The sequence below is a fragment of the Cynoglossus semilaevis genome, chromosome W, assembly GCF_000523025.1.
Source record: "Cynoglossus semilaevis isolate Cse_v1.0 chromosome W, Cse_v1.0, whole genome shotgun sequence".
Lineage (NCBI taxonomy): Eukaryota > Metazoa > Chordata > Actinopteri > Pleuronectiformes > Cynoglossidae > Cynoglossus > Cynoglossus semilaevis.
Window position 1 is genome coordinate 5,693,503 of NC_024327.1, and position 17,756 is coordinate 5,711,258.

General features: G+C 40.6%; 1 protein-coding gene across 1 annotated transcript in view; it reads right to left on the reverse strand.

Moving 5' to 3' along the window:
* Positions 1–119: 119 nt before the first annotated feature.
* Positions 120–17,756, reverse strand: part of LOC103397033 (citron Rho-interacting kinase-like) — a 44,596-nt gene continuing 26,959 nt past the window's right edge. The window contains exons 13-33 of the mRNA XM_025052929.1: positions 17,189–17,324; positions 16,952–17,056; positions 16,668–16,808; positions 15,128–15,235; positions 14,385–14,604; positions 13,539–13,697; positions 9,845–10,015; positions 9,481–9,649; positions 9,198–9,286; positions 9,002–9,106; positions 8,725–8,894; positions 8,301–8,381; positions 8,021–8,156; positions 7,695–7,834; positions 7,255–7,347; positions 6,940–7,048; positions 5,905–6,033; positions 4,969–5,049; positions 4,794–4,872; positions 4,534–4,707; positions 120–2,399 (exon numbers count right to left, since the gene is read on the reverse strand). Coding sequence (XP_024908697.1) covers positions 2,084–2,399; positions 4,534–4,707; positions 4,794–4,872; positions 4,969–5,049; positions 5,905–6,033; positions 6,940–7,048; positions 7,255–7,347; positions 7,695–7,834; positions 8,021–8,156; positions 8,301–8,381; positions 8,725–8,894; positions 9,002–9,106; positions 9,198–9,286; positions 9,481–9,649; positions 9,845–10,015; positions 13,539–13,697; positions 14,385–14,604; positions 15,128–15,235; positions 16,668–16,808; positions 16,952–17,056; positions 17,189–17,324 — 2,911 coding nt within the window. The 3' untranslated portion in view covers positions 120–2,083. The remainder of the gene's footprint in view (positions 2,400–4,533; positions 4,708–4,793; positions 4,873–4,968; positions 5,050–5,904; positions 6,034–6,939; positions 7,049–7,254; positions 7,348–7,694; positions 7,835–8,020; positions 8,157–8,300; positions 8,382–8,724; positions 8,895–9,001; positions 9,107–9,197; positions 9,287–9,480; positions 9,650–9,844; positions 10,016–13,538; positions 13,698–14,384; positions 14,605–15,127; positions 15,236–16,667; positions 16,809–16,951; positions 17,057–17,188; positions 17,325–17,756) is intronic.

A 17,756-nucleotide genomic window follows, 5' to 3' on the forward strand; every position in this document is an offset into this window, starting at 1 on the left:
ACTTGGTGATGTGTGGCTTGGCTGCAGCTGCTCGGCCATGGAAACCCATTCCATGAAGCTCTCTGCGTACTGTACTTGGGCTAATCTGAAGGTCACATGAAGTTTGTAGCTCTGTAGCAATTGACTGTGCAGAAAGTCGGCGACTTGCTTGATTTTATACACCTGTGGCCAGGCCAAGGGATTAGAACACCTGATTCTGATCATTTGAATGGGTGAGCGAATACTTTTGGTAATATAGTGTATCTACAAAAAACATACATCCCTTATTATCTGCATTAATTATTGACAAGGAGAAATCTCATCAGATTAAGTCATAATAATGACATGGTGTCTCACAATTATGGGATACTATCTTGTAATTTTCTGGTCTGCAGGAGGCCAAAATAATGAGATACTATTTTCTAATAATGAAATGGTATCCCATTATTATGAAACTTTAGTATCCATTATTTTTCTCCCTTGTGGTGGGAATTGGCTTCCATAGCTGTCTGCTGTGGCAAAGAGTGAAACTCTAATTGAGGAACAGCAGAGGTGAGAAGTCTCACAATCATAGGTGTGTTTTTCCTTTGTTTTGTCATTTTGAATGTAACCCTGCTTTAGCCCAATGGACCTGTAAGTGTTCTGTATGCAATCAGCTCAGTCACAGTCCTCCAAATGTTCCAGACATCAATGACTTTCCAAACCTCAGCTGAGAAAGGATATGCTGGCCAACTACTACGAGTCAACTTCTGCTGATATTGAAGCATCCAGGGACCAACAGTTACAAGTCAAAGTTGCACAAAAATGGGAGTGGGTCTTTTTTATGTCCATTTGTTCCTACAGCTCCAGGAGCAAGTATCGTCAAGAGGAAGAAATTTCTTCAATGCTCTTCAGGGCCAGTCAGAACTGTACTCCAGCATTTCCAACTATAACAGTAACATGGTACTCATTCGTGTCAAAAAATACACAGTAGTGTTTTGTAAGTGTCTTGTTGTGCAGCACTTGTCACAATATTTTGAGCATGTCGCTAGACCAATGCTATGACAATGCTATAACACTGAAAATCAAGACCAACATCAAAATTTACTAATTGAATGCAAATTCAATTGGATAATTGACCAAAAAAGAACAAAGAAGAGAAAGTCAAGATTGAAAAGTTGCTGATTACTCATGCTCTCCCGATGTGACAAATGAAGGATTTGGTCAGCTCCAAAGAAACGATGCAATGCGATGACGACCCCGACAACTATATAGATTTTTAAACCACTGCACAGAAACAGGACATAACCTGTACCATAGTCGGCAGCAGCAGAATAAGACCAAGCTGAGTCAGCGCCCCCTGAGGCTGGACAGTGCAATGTCCCGCATCGGTGACAGAGCAGTAAATTTTCTTCTTTTTTGCCTTGAAGAAAAAAACAACACAAGGAATACTTGGAGCAAAAAACAGTGCTTAATAATTGCTTTGTACAAAGTGAGGCCAGACGACGACTGTCAGTGAAGCAATCATGTGGAGGAACATATTTAAAGATGAACAGGATCAAACATCTGATCCAAAGAAAAAACACTGATCAGGTAAGGAGATTTTTAACTCCTGTTCAAATCCAATCTCATGTGCAAAGTGAACTCAGATTCCTGATGACTTCATCCTCATTTGTTTCTCATCCACTGACATTGTCATTCTCTCCCTGCAACATCAGATTAGAAACTAATTTTTAATAAAAAATAGACTTGGCTTCACCAGCCAACTATGCCCTTTATCTATAAAAACCACACAGCCATATTTACATCTAAGACAACTGTATATTATAAAGTAGATTCTCCTGATCTGTAAATCAATCCACATTCCTTGCCAATGACTCAAAAACAGCGGATTGTCTAAGGAAACATTTCCTGCTCCAGTTTTGAAGCCGTTCAGAGAGGAAGCCAGTCTGCACTATGTACAGGCAATGAGGCTGAGAGTTGGCCTGAGGCATGTGTTTGTGTGTGTGAAGGTCGAGGTTGTCATGAAAATTTGTCATGAGCAGAAATGGGTTCACACGGATGACTGGTCCCAAACCTGAACAACACAAGGAAAAAAGGTCAGACGACACATGATACTGAATCACTAACAAGCAAGCATATGTATGTGCCTGTGCGCCTTATTTACAGGAGCCAACTGTGTTCTGACAGAGCCAGCATGGGTGCTCTCCCCAAATCTCCCAGGGGACCTCTCCCTACGACTGTCCAACACCCGGCCGGGTGACTTCTCTCTCTCCAGTGGTCGGGCAGGAGATTTGTCTCGTCTGAATTCAGTCCTTCCCTCACGGTAGCGGTGGGGGGTGCTGGGCTCCCGATGAAGACCATCATGGCTGCCAGGGCCCAAGGTCAAACGCTTGGTGATGTGCTCGGTGTAGGTTGGTGGGCATCGCTTGGTGGGACTGCTGTAGAAGGCAGAGCAGAGGATACCAGGTCAGTCTGACGTGTAGCCAGTTATTTAGTGTTTATTAAGTGTCATGTGAAAGACCAGAGACAAACTCACTATTAAGCGCCATTAGTGGGAATACAAAATTTGCAAGCGCCAAAGAAAAAAAATGACATAAAAATGTTTAAATTTGCTTAAAACTTCTATAGTAAAATGCCAAGGAAGCGTGATATATTGCCCACCTGTTCAAATAGTGGCCCGAGGGCCACATCCAGCCCAAATACAACTTAATAGTGGCCCAGTCTATTGTCATACGTTTCTACAGCAGAATAAATCACTGCTGTAACACCCTGTGTAGCCTAGCAGCATGCTATCCACATGCATGGGTACTTGTGTGTCAGGAGTGTGCTGTCCAGCAACAAAGAAAATGAGTTAAAATGAAATGAAAAAATACCTTTTATTATTGTTTTTGGTTTTTGTGTGTGTTTAACCTTTGTATGTGTTTAACCTGCAGTGAGTTTTTGGAGCAGCTGAAAACATTCAATGGTTTTCATTTCACTCACATTTCTTTGTATAAATGTGTAACATTTTTGGCCCAGTTTTACAATATCTGGAGTATCTTGTGTGTAGTTAATCTTTTTTACACCAGATGGTGGTGTTGGACATTGGAGTTGAGCTGCTGTAAAAATTGTGTTTTTAGGCTATTTACGGATTTTCAAACTACAGTTAATTTATTTATGCCTATGTTTCTTCCTTGTTCTTTTTTGGAACTTTTATTTTTTGTTTCAGCATAAGTATACATTTTCGTATACATATTCTTTCTTTATACAGCAGTTTTTCATATGATTACAGATACAGAGAACAGAGGAAGCCAAAAATGAAAAGGTAAAACAAAAATTAAATGAAAATAAATAAAATTAACAGAAATAAATGTATAACTTAAAAGATAGGAAAAAACAACAGAAACAAATGTCATAAGAAAAGAGAAACTGATTTTGACAAATGACAAAAACTGATAGCATTGACAGCAATACATATGCAAAGTTTGTGTGAAGAATTGTGTGAGATATGTGATGGAAGTTTATGTTTATGTATAAATATTTATGACAGGTTCTGGGCCCATAATAATAGTAATAAGACTTGCGGGCCATAATGGGTTTTAAAATTTGACACTGGGGTCAGATCAGGAGCAGATAGATGTGAGTGAGTGTTTGTATGAAGTAAGATAAATGACATGTGAAAGTCATGCATAAAGGCTAAAATGCTAAAAAATTAATAGTATGGACAAGTTTACGGGCCGGATTAAAATTTAAAACGGGCCACATTCAGCCCTCGCACCGTAGTTTGGCCAGGTCTGCCTTATCCTCTGGCCTAAATAGTATCAGAATTAGTACCTTATTTTTCGTTATTTATTTATTCAATATATTTATCACGAATAGTCCGCTGCCTCCAGTCGAGTGTACTTCACATGTTGCCAGGGTGGAAGAAATTTGCCCTAAAACCATCAGAGTCAGCAGTGTGGGCGCTGGGAGCATAAAATGAATGACAGTGATTGTTTCTTCAACCGGTCACATTTTGAGTTGGCAAGTCCTTCTGGCAGGCATACAGTTACCTTGGTGATTTGAGTGGTTTGATTAGATGGTCAAAGAACGCACGCTCAAAACTACCAAACTGTATCTATAACAACTTGCACGCCTGAAAATGAAGTTTTCTTTCAGCATTAGCATGGATGGAGATAGAAAGAAAAACTGAACTCTTAAGGAAAGAAAGGAGGAGAGATTTATGTACATATGATTTTTTTTTTGATAATATTGATTTTTTTTATGCTTTTTGATGTACTTCACATCACAGCTGTGGCTGAATTGTGCTTTCTTGGTGGTATTATGGCTACATGAGTTATCTATGATATAATGACTTGTTATATTACATTTCTACATAATATTGATGATTTCTGTAAACATAATGAAGTTATTAGGATGCAAATCTGTTTGGTCAGGACACCACTGAAGTCCTAGGTGAGAAATATACGGTACACCACTGCATTTACTGTATGTGGGGGAATTTGACCTGATCTAACGGAACTGCATTTTAATGCTGCTGTAAGCAGTACATTTATTATTTCTGTCTCTTTCTGAGGGTCAGATGAAACCAACCCCCAGCTGGATCCACTCCTCTGCAGCTCTAAAGACTCTCTGATCAGACTGCCGTTACAGCAGATGACCCTCATTTTGTTCTGATAGGATGAGGCCAAATAAATGGCCCCAGAGGAGATGGCTGGGCCCAGGTAGCGAGGGCTGGGGATGTCCAATTGGGCCAGCACGGTGGGACTGGAAACAGACAGAGGAGTTTCTGTAAAATCACCCAAAAATAATTAAAGTATTTGAAAATGGATGTGGCTTCTGTGCTGTCTCACCCCAGAGTGGAGTGTCCCTGAACCTCCACCACATCCAGAGAGTTGAAGTAGGTGACAAACAGATACGGCTCTCTGTAAGCTGGACACCAAAAAGTATTTGTCATAGGATTATACAGAAAAATCAATCGAGTTTAAATGCAGCAGAAATAAGATTCGAGTCACAAAGTTCTCCTACCAAAAGACAGAGGGAGACGACTCCACTTGATTTCCTCAGTCCGGCTTCTTCGTCCGTACATGTCCACGAACACTCCAAACTCTGTGGCACAGATAAAAGTCACTGTACTCAGTCTGCCTCGGACTGTGACCCAACTACAGACTGTGTGTAAGAAACAGGTAGAAGTAAATTTTATTTAAAAAATCCTAGTATAAGGGTCCAAAGTTTGAGTCATATTCTATCATTCTGACGTACAGCGTTACAACAAATTTTGCATGGGAACTAGTTGGCTAGCGGACGAATACATCATCACACACGCTATACGTAGAAGACAGCTTTGTTTACATTCACCAGATGTACGCTGTACAGTACATTAGATTGTGCTACATCTACTTTCCCTGTTTTTGTTTTTGAGAACTTTTTCCTCTTCATTATGGCTTCCAAGGAAAACACAGACTCTTCTGATGTTTTCATGTCCTAAATCATTATCCACCAGTGGATCACAACGATAGTGCTGGTAGTTAATGAGCAATTAAAATACAAAATATATATAAATGTAATGGTGGCGCTTTGGCCCAGAGGCAATGTCTCTGTCATTGGTGTGGAACCCCAGGGTTCACCTCCTTGGCAAGCTTGCATCACCCGCAGGAAGATGGTGAGCCCACTGGAAGGTGCCAATCACCCTAACCGGGATTCAATCTTGCCCAGGAGGTAAAGCCTGGGGTTCCACACCAATGACAGAGACATTGCCTCTGGGCTAAAGCGCCACTATAGTGTAAGAATTGAATCGTATTGTGACATACAGCTACATGCATTTTATTATTACCTACACTATCTGGACAGGTCTGGTATCAGTTGATTAAAGTTTAATTAGCCTCACACTCATCATTTTCTCACTTATTACCTTTGGGTTTTTTTTCTCCACTTTGGACAGTGAATTAGTTTCCTCACACCTACCATGAAAACACAACAGATACTCTTCCTTCTGCAGGCTGCTTGCCACCTGCATGATGGCGATGGGGAAACTGTGGGATGCTGCTGCAAAGACGGCCGAGGCCAGAGACATGTCATTCTTATCCAGGAACTCTGCAGAGACAGACATTATCTTAGTGATACCGACATACTGTACCTGGACTACACCGACCCGAATTGTAGTCAGGGTCAGAAATACTCTCGCTCTTGCAGGGGCATTTAAAAAAAAATAGAAATTTAGTATGTAAAATAGAAAAAGAGAAATCATTTTTCAAAATATAAAGGGAAAATAAAAGGAATATTAATAAGCAATATCCCTTGAGTTCTGTATAAAATAAAGGTTTATAGAAAATGCAGGGCAGAGTATCTGATTAGATTTTATTTCATCCAGGACTCAGTTTTGATCAGCAGTTGCTGGACAGTGTTCTAGACCTCATGTCCAAGAGATTATGGCACCTCTGGAAAGCATTTTGGACGGAATGTGGGTGGAACTTTAAAAGCACATATGGTTGTGAAAAGGGAGACACATTCAGTACATGGATGTGTGTCAGGGAGGTCAAACTCAATCACTCCAGGGGCCAAAATCTAACATCCAGTCTAAGTTGTGGGCAGAACAGGATTACCATTCATAGAAAAGTCTAGTACTGACAATGATTTAAACAGAAATGTGAAGCTCTGATGGGCCGCATAAAAGGATATGATGGGCCGAATATGGCCCGCAGGCCTTGAGTTTAACACGTGTGTTTGAATAATGTTTAAAAAGTTTAGATGATTTAAAACTGGTTCTTAAACATGGAAATGACATCACTGTACTTTGGGAGCAGCCAAAGTCAGCAGATCTAAAGCAGTTGTGAGATGAAGTCTTGCACATACAAATCCCCGGTCCAGCCCAGTACCAGCAAAAGGAACTTAATTAATTGATCTGCGAGTTAAATTAAATTAAATTTGAAATGGTCACGGAGGTCATACAGATATTCCCAGTGCAGCTGCACTGCTGAGTAAATTAACACTACTCCTTACCGTCAAGCACAAACTGCTTCATTTCAATCTCGTAGAACTTGTTGATACCAATGATGATGCTGTAGCTGGTCAGGTGGATGCAGCTGCACGGCTCCAGAGTTTCAATTTCCTGTCAGGGGGAAACACATTACCCTAAGAGGTTTATATGAGTTAACTCAGACCAACAGAATTATCTTCTCATCTTATTTCATATCTGTATAAACATCAGGCTAAAGCCATGTTTTACTGTGGCTTACTGTCAGATCCTCCTGTAATGTTTGCTGCAGTTGTTGTTTTTCGGTCAAACTGTACATCAGAGTAGTATTTGGTACCCACCTTACGAATACAGTATTTGTTGAGATTGTCATTGTAGCGAAGGATGGTTATTTTGTTGGGCATTGCTGCACATATGCAGGAACCATTGTCTACCTGTGAAGAGAATAGAATGTTAAAGCACAGAAATATTTGTTAGAGAAAAGGCCAGAATGTGAAAAGTCACACATAAGGTCAAGAGTGGTCAGCTGATGTACAGAGTTTATGTTCAGTAATAAATAAAAACACTCTGGAACAAGGATTGTCAAGTTACACTGACATGAAGTGCATCTGTATAGAAAAACACATTCATTATAAAACCTTAACAATTATCAGTGATTTTTCACTTCCTTCACCCAATATTTAGTTTGGAAACACAATGCACAGAACAGTAAAATTTATGGCGGGTACAATTGTTTATGTTCATATCTGACAGGGCAGAGAGAAGAAAAATTCTGTCCTACTCTCCCAGCAGAGAAGAGATGGCAGCCTTTCACTGTCTCAAAGATGTATGGAGCCAGTTCAGACTGGCTGGGCAGGTGAGACTGAGCCAGAGACTGTTTGACTCTCTTTATCTCCACCAGACACAGAGCTCTCTCATCACCTGTAGTGACACACACAGACAAAATGGTTCAAAGCAGCTTTTGTTCACAAACACTATTTTAACTTTTTATTTTTATCTTTTATTAAAATTTGGATGAACAAAACAAAACATCTTAAAATCTGTATGATTGATGATTACTATGCAACATCACCTGTGCAGAACAGGCAATCAATCTGAACATCTCACCAACAATCATCAGAAGTTTCTCCTGCTCTTTGATGATGTGAATCTGAAAGACTGACCCAAGACCAGGGACGTGGGTCAGGGAGTTCTTGATAACATTCAGGGCATACAGACCTTCTTCAGAGCCCACCAGTACGATCTGCAGCAGGACCACAAAAGCAGAATCACTCCAGTGGATATAATGAAATCAAACCACCAATACATAGTCTGTAAGATCTGAGTATGTGAATAACCCAAAGGCAGAGTAAGACGTGAAGGTACAACCTGTCGGAGGAAGTTCTACCTGATCTGTCAGAGGAAGAGTGCAGTTAATGTCCAGCCTGTCGTCTCCTTCCAGCTTCAGCAGAGAGTTTCCCAACAGTTTCTGTGGAACAGAGTGACATACTGTAGGTCAAAGATCAGCTGGGCCATGACCTCAAGGCAAGTGCAAGGAATAAGAGAGGTGACAAATGTAATTCTTGTAAAAATATTTTTCTCTCTCATGTCTTATCATCTCTCATCTAATTTGAATTCATCTCATCTCTTCAAATCCAACAGGCTTCTATCTTCTATCTAGGTGTCCTGGTCTTCGCTATAAGAAAAGAACAGCTCAATTAAGTCTTCTCTGGATATTTTATTCTCTAGTTATTCTTCTTTGACTAAGCAGACAGTGGTTATACATGAAGATCGTGTCCTGGTTTCTTCTCCACTGGTTCAGAGACACTTACTGCATCAGCCTCAGCCTTCTCCCTCGACGCTCGCCCACTTGCAACCACAGACTCTATGACTGACACCCAGCGTTGTTTTTCTGGGAAACTCTGAGCCATAAAGTAAATACTTTGTCCAGGCCAGCAGGGGGCATGGCACCGAGTTTCCAGCTTGATGACATAAGGAACATCTGCATCACAGGAAAACAGGAGGATGGTTATGACTTCAGTGACAAGATAGGATGGAAAGGAAAGGGAGGAATTTTGGAAAGTGTTTGGAAACGCTAACACTGTCTACCTGACTTGGCCGTGTTTGGCAGCTCAGATGCTCCAACAGCTCCATGAACCATCACCTCTCCATCTGACAGACAAAGGTCAAACTTTTCCAGAGGCTTCACTGAGTCTGAGGCAGGCAGACAAACATATAAACATATGAAACTGTAGCTCTGTCTGATGTGTGAACTCTGAAGATCTGTGTGAAGTGAAACAAATACCTTCTCTGGGCTCCACCTCATAGACTGATATTTTAGTTCCATCTAGGGCCACAAACTTCCGCTCCCAGGCTTGGCCTCGTTTCCCATTCCTGCAAACAAACAAGGTGTGAGTTTTTGTATTAAAAAAAGGTTAGAAAAAGGTGGTGCTCTTGTTCTTTTCTAGATTTGTTTCTATTGATTAAATTAGGTTTGTTGGCAGATATACTGTAGCTAAGGGGAAATTTTCCCATAATTCACACTGTTGGTTTTTATGTGCTACACGGCTCCTGTGCCCATATCTGACCTGGGCTGCTTCATCCATCCCTCCACATGCATGTGTCCGCTGCAGTCTTTCAGCTGCTGTCCTTTGTCTCGACACAGACCCTCAGACAGATGCAGTGAGCAGTCACTGGACATGCCACAGGTAGACGGAAGGCAGGGGGAGCATTTAGGGTGACACAACGCGTGACACTCTGAGGAGACAATATACATATCAAAATAGAAATAAGTTAAAGGACATCAGTTTAGCTAGAAATGTTGGACAAGTTGTCTCCTAGACAGTAACAAAGACAGTGTATTAATTTGACATTTTAATTAACTTTTAAATTGTTCTTTCCTTTATTACATGTCAATATGAAATTTTTCACCTTTTGTGGGGTAAAACTCACCCAGGCAGGTGGCAGCTTGTCGACCAAAGTGCACTGTATCCAGACAGACAGTGCACTTGGCTGCCCTCATGTTGAGACCCACAGTAAAGCGATGGGCGGTGCTGTGGTGCATGACTCTCTCCCTCTCCCTCTCTCTGTCTCTCTGACTCTCCTTCAGACAACGGTTGTACTCTGACACAGTACAGGTAAACGGTAAACACAGTCAACGCAGGGAATTCTCCAACCATTTCAGTCATGAACCTTCATCAGCATCATGCCATAACAGCTACTGCATGAGAAGAGAATCAGACGACCGTAAGATGTTCTGTAAAAAGCATAAGATGGTTGAAAAGAATATTGACTTGATCATTTATGGTGTGAGTCCACTCACCGCAGCATCTTAAAGGTATTATTCAGTCAATGATGACTTTTTTTTTTTCAATTTTGTTTGTTTACAAGAGTGTGTCCATTTATTCTGAATGCAGATTTTAGCAAATACTGAGTGGCAATATGTTTACTTCATTTATCCCCTAACAGGGGGGAGCTGAAGTAGCTTTATTCCTTTACACCCAGAGTATATATTTGCTGTACTCCCCACCACCAGTTAGAACTGAAGAAACCTCTTGGATGAGAGGTGAAATGTCTTCTTTTAGAAAATTCACATCCAGTTGCCTAACAGAACTCTTCAACCTTGACCATGACCTGGATGACTGAGAATCTTCATAGACATTTATCATTTGTAGGTGCAATGGGTCGAGTGCTGCTTAGGAGCACACGGTGTTATTAACCAGTCTCAAATTAATAACACAACCAGTCTCGTTAAAGTTAACTTTATTACTTTAACCTACTAATATAGCAATAATGTATTACCTGGAGTATTACACATATACTATAATAACAACTAAATATCTGAAGGATTTTTAGACATCTTGGCAAATTTGGTGGCTTCAATGAATAAAGTAACACAGACAAACAGTTTACAAAAATAATCAAATTTATTTATACAACACTGTAAAGTTAATGACAGTGATTGAACTCAAACAATGATCATAACAAAACAAGGCATAAGTGTGTGTGTAGGTGTGTGTTTACACGAGTGGTCATGTAAGAAAAAGAGAGAGAGGGATGTTGCCTCTTAGCTACCAAGCAAGCGACTGAGCCCTTGAGGCGTGTTCACATACGTGACTGCGCAGTGGAAGAAGAACTGCGAGGTAGAAGGAACGGCAACAGGAAACACGTGAGGCGTGTATGCGCTCACGGAGGTGTGAATGGGTGTTGTGTACGCGCACCAAGATGCGCTCAGGTACAATGAAACAGTGCTTGTGATGTTATCAAAGTATATGGGGGAAGGGAGGCGTACCGCGTGGTCTACTCCAGACAAAGGACTTTGTCGGAGTTTTCCTGATCCCAATACTGATAACGTTCCAAGTTAACACTGAAATACTGACGGTGTACAAGAGTATAACACCGAGTCAGGAGGTTAGAAAAGAAGTGCATGCAACAGCCTAGCTATAAAAGCAGCACAGATTTCAGACAACAAAATTCAATATGCGTACTTAAACTGTTCCTCAGTTTAAATAGCACTTAACAATACTACAGGTTAACTAACGTGCCCAAATGCCAGCCTTACTGTAGTGAACGTCTGCTCGTATTGAGAGGGTAGTGGAAAGTCCGCACTTCTTGGGTCCTTGCCAGAGCTGGGGACGTCCGTCTGGTTCCACTGTGTCCAGAGAGTCCTCTTGGTTCCGAAAGTCCGTTTCGGGAGGAAAAGTCTCTGACTGTCGATGTGCCGGTTCACACGAATACCGTTAGAAGGAATCCTGTCGCTTCTAAACTTTTCAATAACTGCTTTGGTCGCAGCGCTACGTTACTTGTGTAACTTAATTACCGGTTAACTCAGTTAAGAAAAAGACGCTACTAGTGCATTTATCACCGTGGGCAATGGTGTCTACAAAAGCGCGTTGGTTCTTAGTCTTCTGAGACGAGCAGGTTTCTCTTATCATCAGGGTCCTACGGAGCGAAAGTCCTGAACAGAGAGAACGATATTGGGCTGACCCCCCAATTTAAAGGTTGCGGAGGTTACTGATCGTGACGTATGTGGATTTACCGGAAGCAGTGGAATTATGGGAGTTTGAGCCCTTGAAAGGACTGTTGTAGTACCTACATATCCCCCCTTTGGTCTTAGGGATATGACAGAGTCGTAACCCTGAGAGCACAAGGTTGTACAGTCCATAAGTCCATATTCCATAATCCATTGTCATCCATATTGTCCATTTAGTCCTGTAAAATCTCAGAAGAAGTTGAGTCCTGACAAACAGTTCAAGGCATGGGCATTTGGGCAAATACCAGGCTGTAGGCATTTGGGCAAATACCATGCTATACACATGTGGGTACATGATAACTCACTACCTGACTAACACGTTCATGTACCACAATTTAAAAATACCCATTAACTTCATTTCTTCACATTGGAAAAGAAAAGGAATGAAGGAAAGGAAAGAAGTGTTAGTTGTCAGGGGTTAGACCAAATTATCGTTCACCCCCCTTTTGGAGTGAGGACTGCTAAAGGGTAAAGTTTGTTTTAATTGGTGTGTTCATTCGTTTTTAAGAGGGGTCTGGTCTCTATTAAACCTGTCAATAATTTCAGCTAACTGAGCCTTTACTAAACTTTTAATTTGTCCTAATGATTGGCCCCATAAACATTTGATTCAAAATGACTGCATTCTTTGTCCAACAATCTTCAGGCATAAATTCATTACAGGAACCGATACCAGGTGCTAGGAACAGTACCAGGAACCTTAGTTGTTTAATTTAATCAATCAAGAACGTTGTGCAACTTGTAAAACTGTCATATTCAATGATTGTTGTTGAGCCAATTTAATTCAGCTGTTAACAATACATAATTCCACCTCTAGAGGCCACCAAATCCTTCAAACTTGTCTTTAGATATAACACTCCCCTTTCAGATACGATCTTTTTGTCTTTTCAAAATGATTGTATTATTTATTTTATTTTTACCAGTGTGGGTTGACATGATGAAAGTTATAGATGTGAATGACAATCTGATGCACTTTTATTTGTTTGAAACTTGGCACTTTTTTTAGAAACGAATAACACTTAACAAATAACTGAATAATACCTTTAATTGTTTTGTTTTTTTTTAAAACTTGCTTTGGAGAGAAACTTGTTGATTCCATCTATCAATGACATTGGTGTGTGATCATGTGACCTTTAGGTGACTTCATCATGAGTTGACGAGCAGCAAGGCCTGCAAATCAAATCAGCTTCAGCAACCAAAGTAGAAAGCTTCAGATTTTTTAAAGCTGTGCACTGACTGTCATATAAAATATAAAGGTGAAAATGTCTGAGACTCACCTGACAATCATCACCAGCCTGGTGACATTTTAGAAAAGTACAGAGCTTTTAAAATCTGGCCTTTAGGGATGTGAATGAGACAAAAGTAAAGAGATAAAAGATAACAGTCTGAGCCATATAACTCCGGGGGTTTCAGAGCTTTGACTTACTTTCAAAAGTGACCCTCCTTCTCTCTAAAAGGTGTGTGTGAAAGAAAAAGGATCATATGAGCTCCACAGATCATTTCCTCTGTGTGTGTGTGATTGAGTGAACATGTCACGGCCAGGACCTGGGAATGTTGCTGTTGTGTTGTTGAAATAGAGGAAAGAAGTTTTACCTCTGCAGTCTCTCTGTCACTCACCCTCAGGTGTTGCAGTTTCCTTCCTGCGTCCAGAGTTAACGGGGGCCAGGTTTGGAGGAGCCTGCTGGTGTTCAGGAGACTTCACCATGGCAGACATGATCATCTGCTGACGTGATGACGGTGGGTTTGAAGAGTTACCTTGGTCTTTGTACTGGAGTGCTGGAGTTTAGGAAAATGTATAAGATACCTGCTGTTAAAAGTTTCTTATTGTTAAGTAGATATACATTCTGATAACCATGTTGACCATTGTTTAAAAATAAAAATATATAAAATTATTATTTTTTCTAACTTAACCATATGTACAAAATATATCAATTGTTGTACATTTTTTGTCATATAATCCAAACAATAAACACAAAAATGGCTTACTGTGCAAAATAGCCATAAATGCCTCAATTATATAATAAAATTAGATTAGTACTTGCTAAAAATTTAGCACATAAATAAGTCAAAGTTGGTCCGCAAAGCTTTTCAAAATTAAGAAAGTTGTCTCTAACATTTGGCCATAACAGCTTCATGTACAGGAGCTAAAATTAGACTGGATGCTTGAGATGAGTATAGCATCAGTTTTGCTATGGGAATTATATAAGGCCAACCTCCGATTTATTTTACATGAGTTAAAAGGTAAAAAGAAACAATGTGACCTTTCCTAAACTGACTGTGGCTCATTAAAATCATTTTTAGAAATAGTATTTAAAGACTGTAATGTACACTGGGATCAAACTTGGGACACATTTCTGATTAAGGACTAAATGTATTTCACTGTTCAGTGATAGCATCAAACTTCTTCTTGGCTAAAAGAAACACACTGAGCCCTGACGGCAGGTTTTTAAATACTAGTCTGACCTTCTTCTCTCAGAGATCTCAGCTCTGCTCTCATTTTCTGCAGAGCATCTTCCAGCTCAGAGCAGTGAGCACGTTCTTTGTCCAGAGCCAGCTTCATGTCGCTGTACTGCAGAGGAACTGGCTGAATGGGGGGCACCGGTGACACCTGGCCTTGACCCTGACCCTGGGCCTGAGCAGCCATGGCAGCCAATAGGTCCTCACAACGGCGACCAAACAGGCCCTGAGAAACACACAGAGTGGACATGGGCTTTAACTGGGTGAATTTAATGTGTTCCATTTGCAAACCCATGAGGAGCTAATCTATTGTCCACACATAGGACACCTAAGCAGGGCATAAAGGGCAATAATATTGTCTAAATAAGTCAATCAATAAAAGCCTACCATGGAATATCCTAAAGTAAAAGCAAAGTGAAAATAATGAATGAAATGATTTGGAAATCACATTGAAGATCACTTTAGTCCCACCAAAAGCCCAATCCTATTTATAGCACAGTGGAGCCAAATGCTTTCCATATAACATGACCGCCTGGTCCCAATAACAATCAATTTTAAGCTCCCTTTATGTCAATATGGGCAAATATATTGAGACTGGAGACTGAAATGTGTTGAAACACGAGGCCAACTGACAACCAGTAGCCACATCCATATGGGTGAACACAGGAGGAGCTGCTTCAGTGTACAGACCTGTCTGCATGTAACAACTGCCTGATGAAATGAAGACTAAATCTGAAATCTCCTCTGACCTTCTTCTTTTTGGAGCCATCATGAGCCTGGGCCTGGAGGAAGTCAATGAGCTTGGTCTGCTGGCCAATGGTCCCCTCCATTTTCACCTTCTTATGGGAGTACACAGCCTGCAGGTGGAACTAAGTGAACATCACTACTGCCATGAATACTTAATTTCATACACAGAGGACGACAGAAAGACAAAAAAAAAGAGAGAGCAGGTCACCTGTGTAGTGTGGAGTAAACAACGGTTTGGTGATAGCGGCTTTAAACAAAGGGGGAACAACGGGGTAAAAACAACAGCACATGATGTTGAAAAATACCCAATTATTCACATTTTAATTACATGTGGATAAATCATCCATTCCCTTTGAGTCTTTGTGTGTAGATGCATCACATTTTAATACATAGGGAAAATACATCTTAAGACAGGCCTTGTGCAACATGGGCATGTGGAAATGGAATTTCCAAACATTTAGTGTAATTTTTACATATTTTTATTGTGTAGTTAGAAATAATGGGTATCTTACATCAGGAAAATTCTTGTTTCAGCATTTGTTTAGATATTTTCTAAAACTCCCACAAATTCACATTTACCTCTCTTTGTTGGAAAACCTTTGACCACATCCAGGGTACCTTCCGGTTATGGTCAACTTTTTGGCCGTTTTTTTTTTTTTTCTTATGGCAAAGAAGTTGTCACGTGCGGGCAACGACAGGAAGCAGGCAGAACCCAAATGCAGTACTGGAGAGACTCTTTCTGGTGCAGGTAGTTTTATTAACAAAGTCCAAATTAACAAAACACAAAGAACTACCAGGCATGGAATTCTCTTTGGAACACAAGAAAACACAGAACACGAACAGCCTGACAGAACAAACTGAACAATGATCCAACAATGATCAAACACAATGATCAAACACGGACAGAGTGAGGGAGAGGGGTATATATACACACAAGGACCACCAGGTGACACAAGTGAAGCTAATTACCAACAGGTGAGTGTGAACAGACAGATTACCCAACAAAGCAGACAACAGGAAAAGGAAACAGACAGACATTTTAGAAGTAGCCTTTTCTTCTGTTTTTTGTCCCTTCTGTTTCTTATTAACTTTTGCTATAAAATGTATCTTTAAATATCTATTGCTTGGCAAAGTTTTATTTGTCTTTTAGTGTTTTGAGTTAAATTTTGGCAATATGTTGGGCAACAAATGCCCTGTTTAAACTTTTCCCCTTTATCACTTCAATCGAAACCTTACCTTTGGCTTCGATTAAAAATTTGGCATTTTTTTACTATTTCTACTATCTATTTCTCATTCCAACTTTTTAATTAGTTGTTATTCTCTGCAAACTTTACTAAATGATTTAGCGCTTGTTCCACGCCTTGCTCTAACAATTGTTTGCTATTTCTCAGCTAATGTTGGCTCTCTTGGGGCAGTTTGCTTTGTCAGGATGAAAACCAGACTTATTCATTTTTTATCTATCTTAAAAAAAATATCTATAATGATACATTATTTTCAGGATTTCTGACCTGGCTTTATATGTCTTTGTGTGTGTAGCAGCACCTGGATATTTTCCAGCTGATATTCCAGGTTGGTCCTTTCAGTTTTCAGCAGGTCGGTCTGGTCCAGAGCATCCTGCAGCCCCTGGGTCAGTCTGAAGATGTGGGTCTTCTGGGCATCCATTTGCTGCTGCAGCTTCTCTTGCTGCAGACATGAAAAAGCTAATGAATTCAAATCTGACCTTGCTTTTTGTTTTTTTCAAAGACTGTTAAAATTTACAGATGTTGTTTTGAAAATATTTCTGTAGTACTGGTGAAATCAGATTTCTGCTCCAGAATGTCTGGTACCTCCTCCAGTAGTCTCTGCTTCAGATCCCTCTCACTCTCCAGTTTCTGCTGCAAACTGTGAGCATTCATTTCCAACATAGCATGTTTCTTCTCCAGATCATTCAACTAAGGACAAAAAAAGTAGCAATTAATTACTCTCTCATCTGCTCTCACGCACACGCACACACACACACACACACACACACACACACACACAAATACTTGTGCAGACTTGTACAAATGCAGAGAAATGCCTACAGTGTCTGTGAGGGTTTCAGCTCTCAGCTTCTGGTCCTTGAGGGCTTGCTGCAGGGCCAGGATCTCAGCTTTGTGCTCCTTCACTGCCTGGTCCACGTCCTGTCGAGACTCAGAGCTGCGCTGCTCTGCACGAATTCTGTAACAACATCCAAACATGTTCAAGGTAATCATTTTGTGTTGTTTTTTAATGTGGCTATTTTTCTAAAATGTGGTTATATTTTTATACATTTTTTTGTAGATAATCCATCACTACAATCACCTACAGTGACTAAAAAGATCGCCTGTTATCAGTAGGAGATTTCCTGTGGGCAAGAGGGCAAAAATGCATCTCCTTTGTTAACCTGCCACCCCCTGCACCTGCTGCAGGGAAACTTAACAAGGTGCATCCTCCTTGATGGAAAAAAAACTCTTAAGACTATCCATCCATCCATCCATCCATCCATCCATCTTCAACCGCTTATCCGGGGCCGGGTCGCGGGGGCAACAGTCTGAGCAGGGACACCCAGACTTCCCTCTCCCTCGACACTTCCTCTAGCTCTTCTGGGGGGACCCCAAGGCGTTCCCAGGC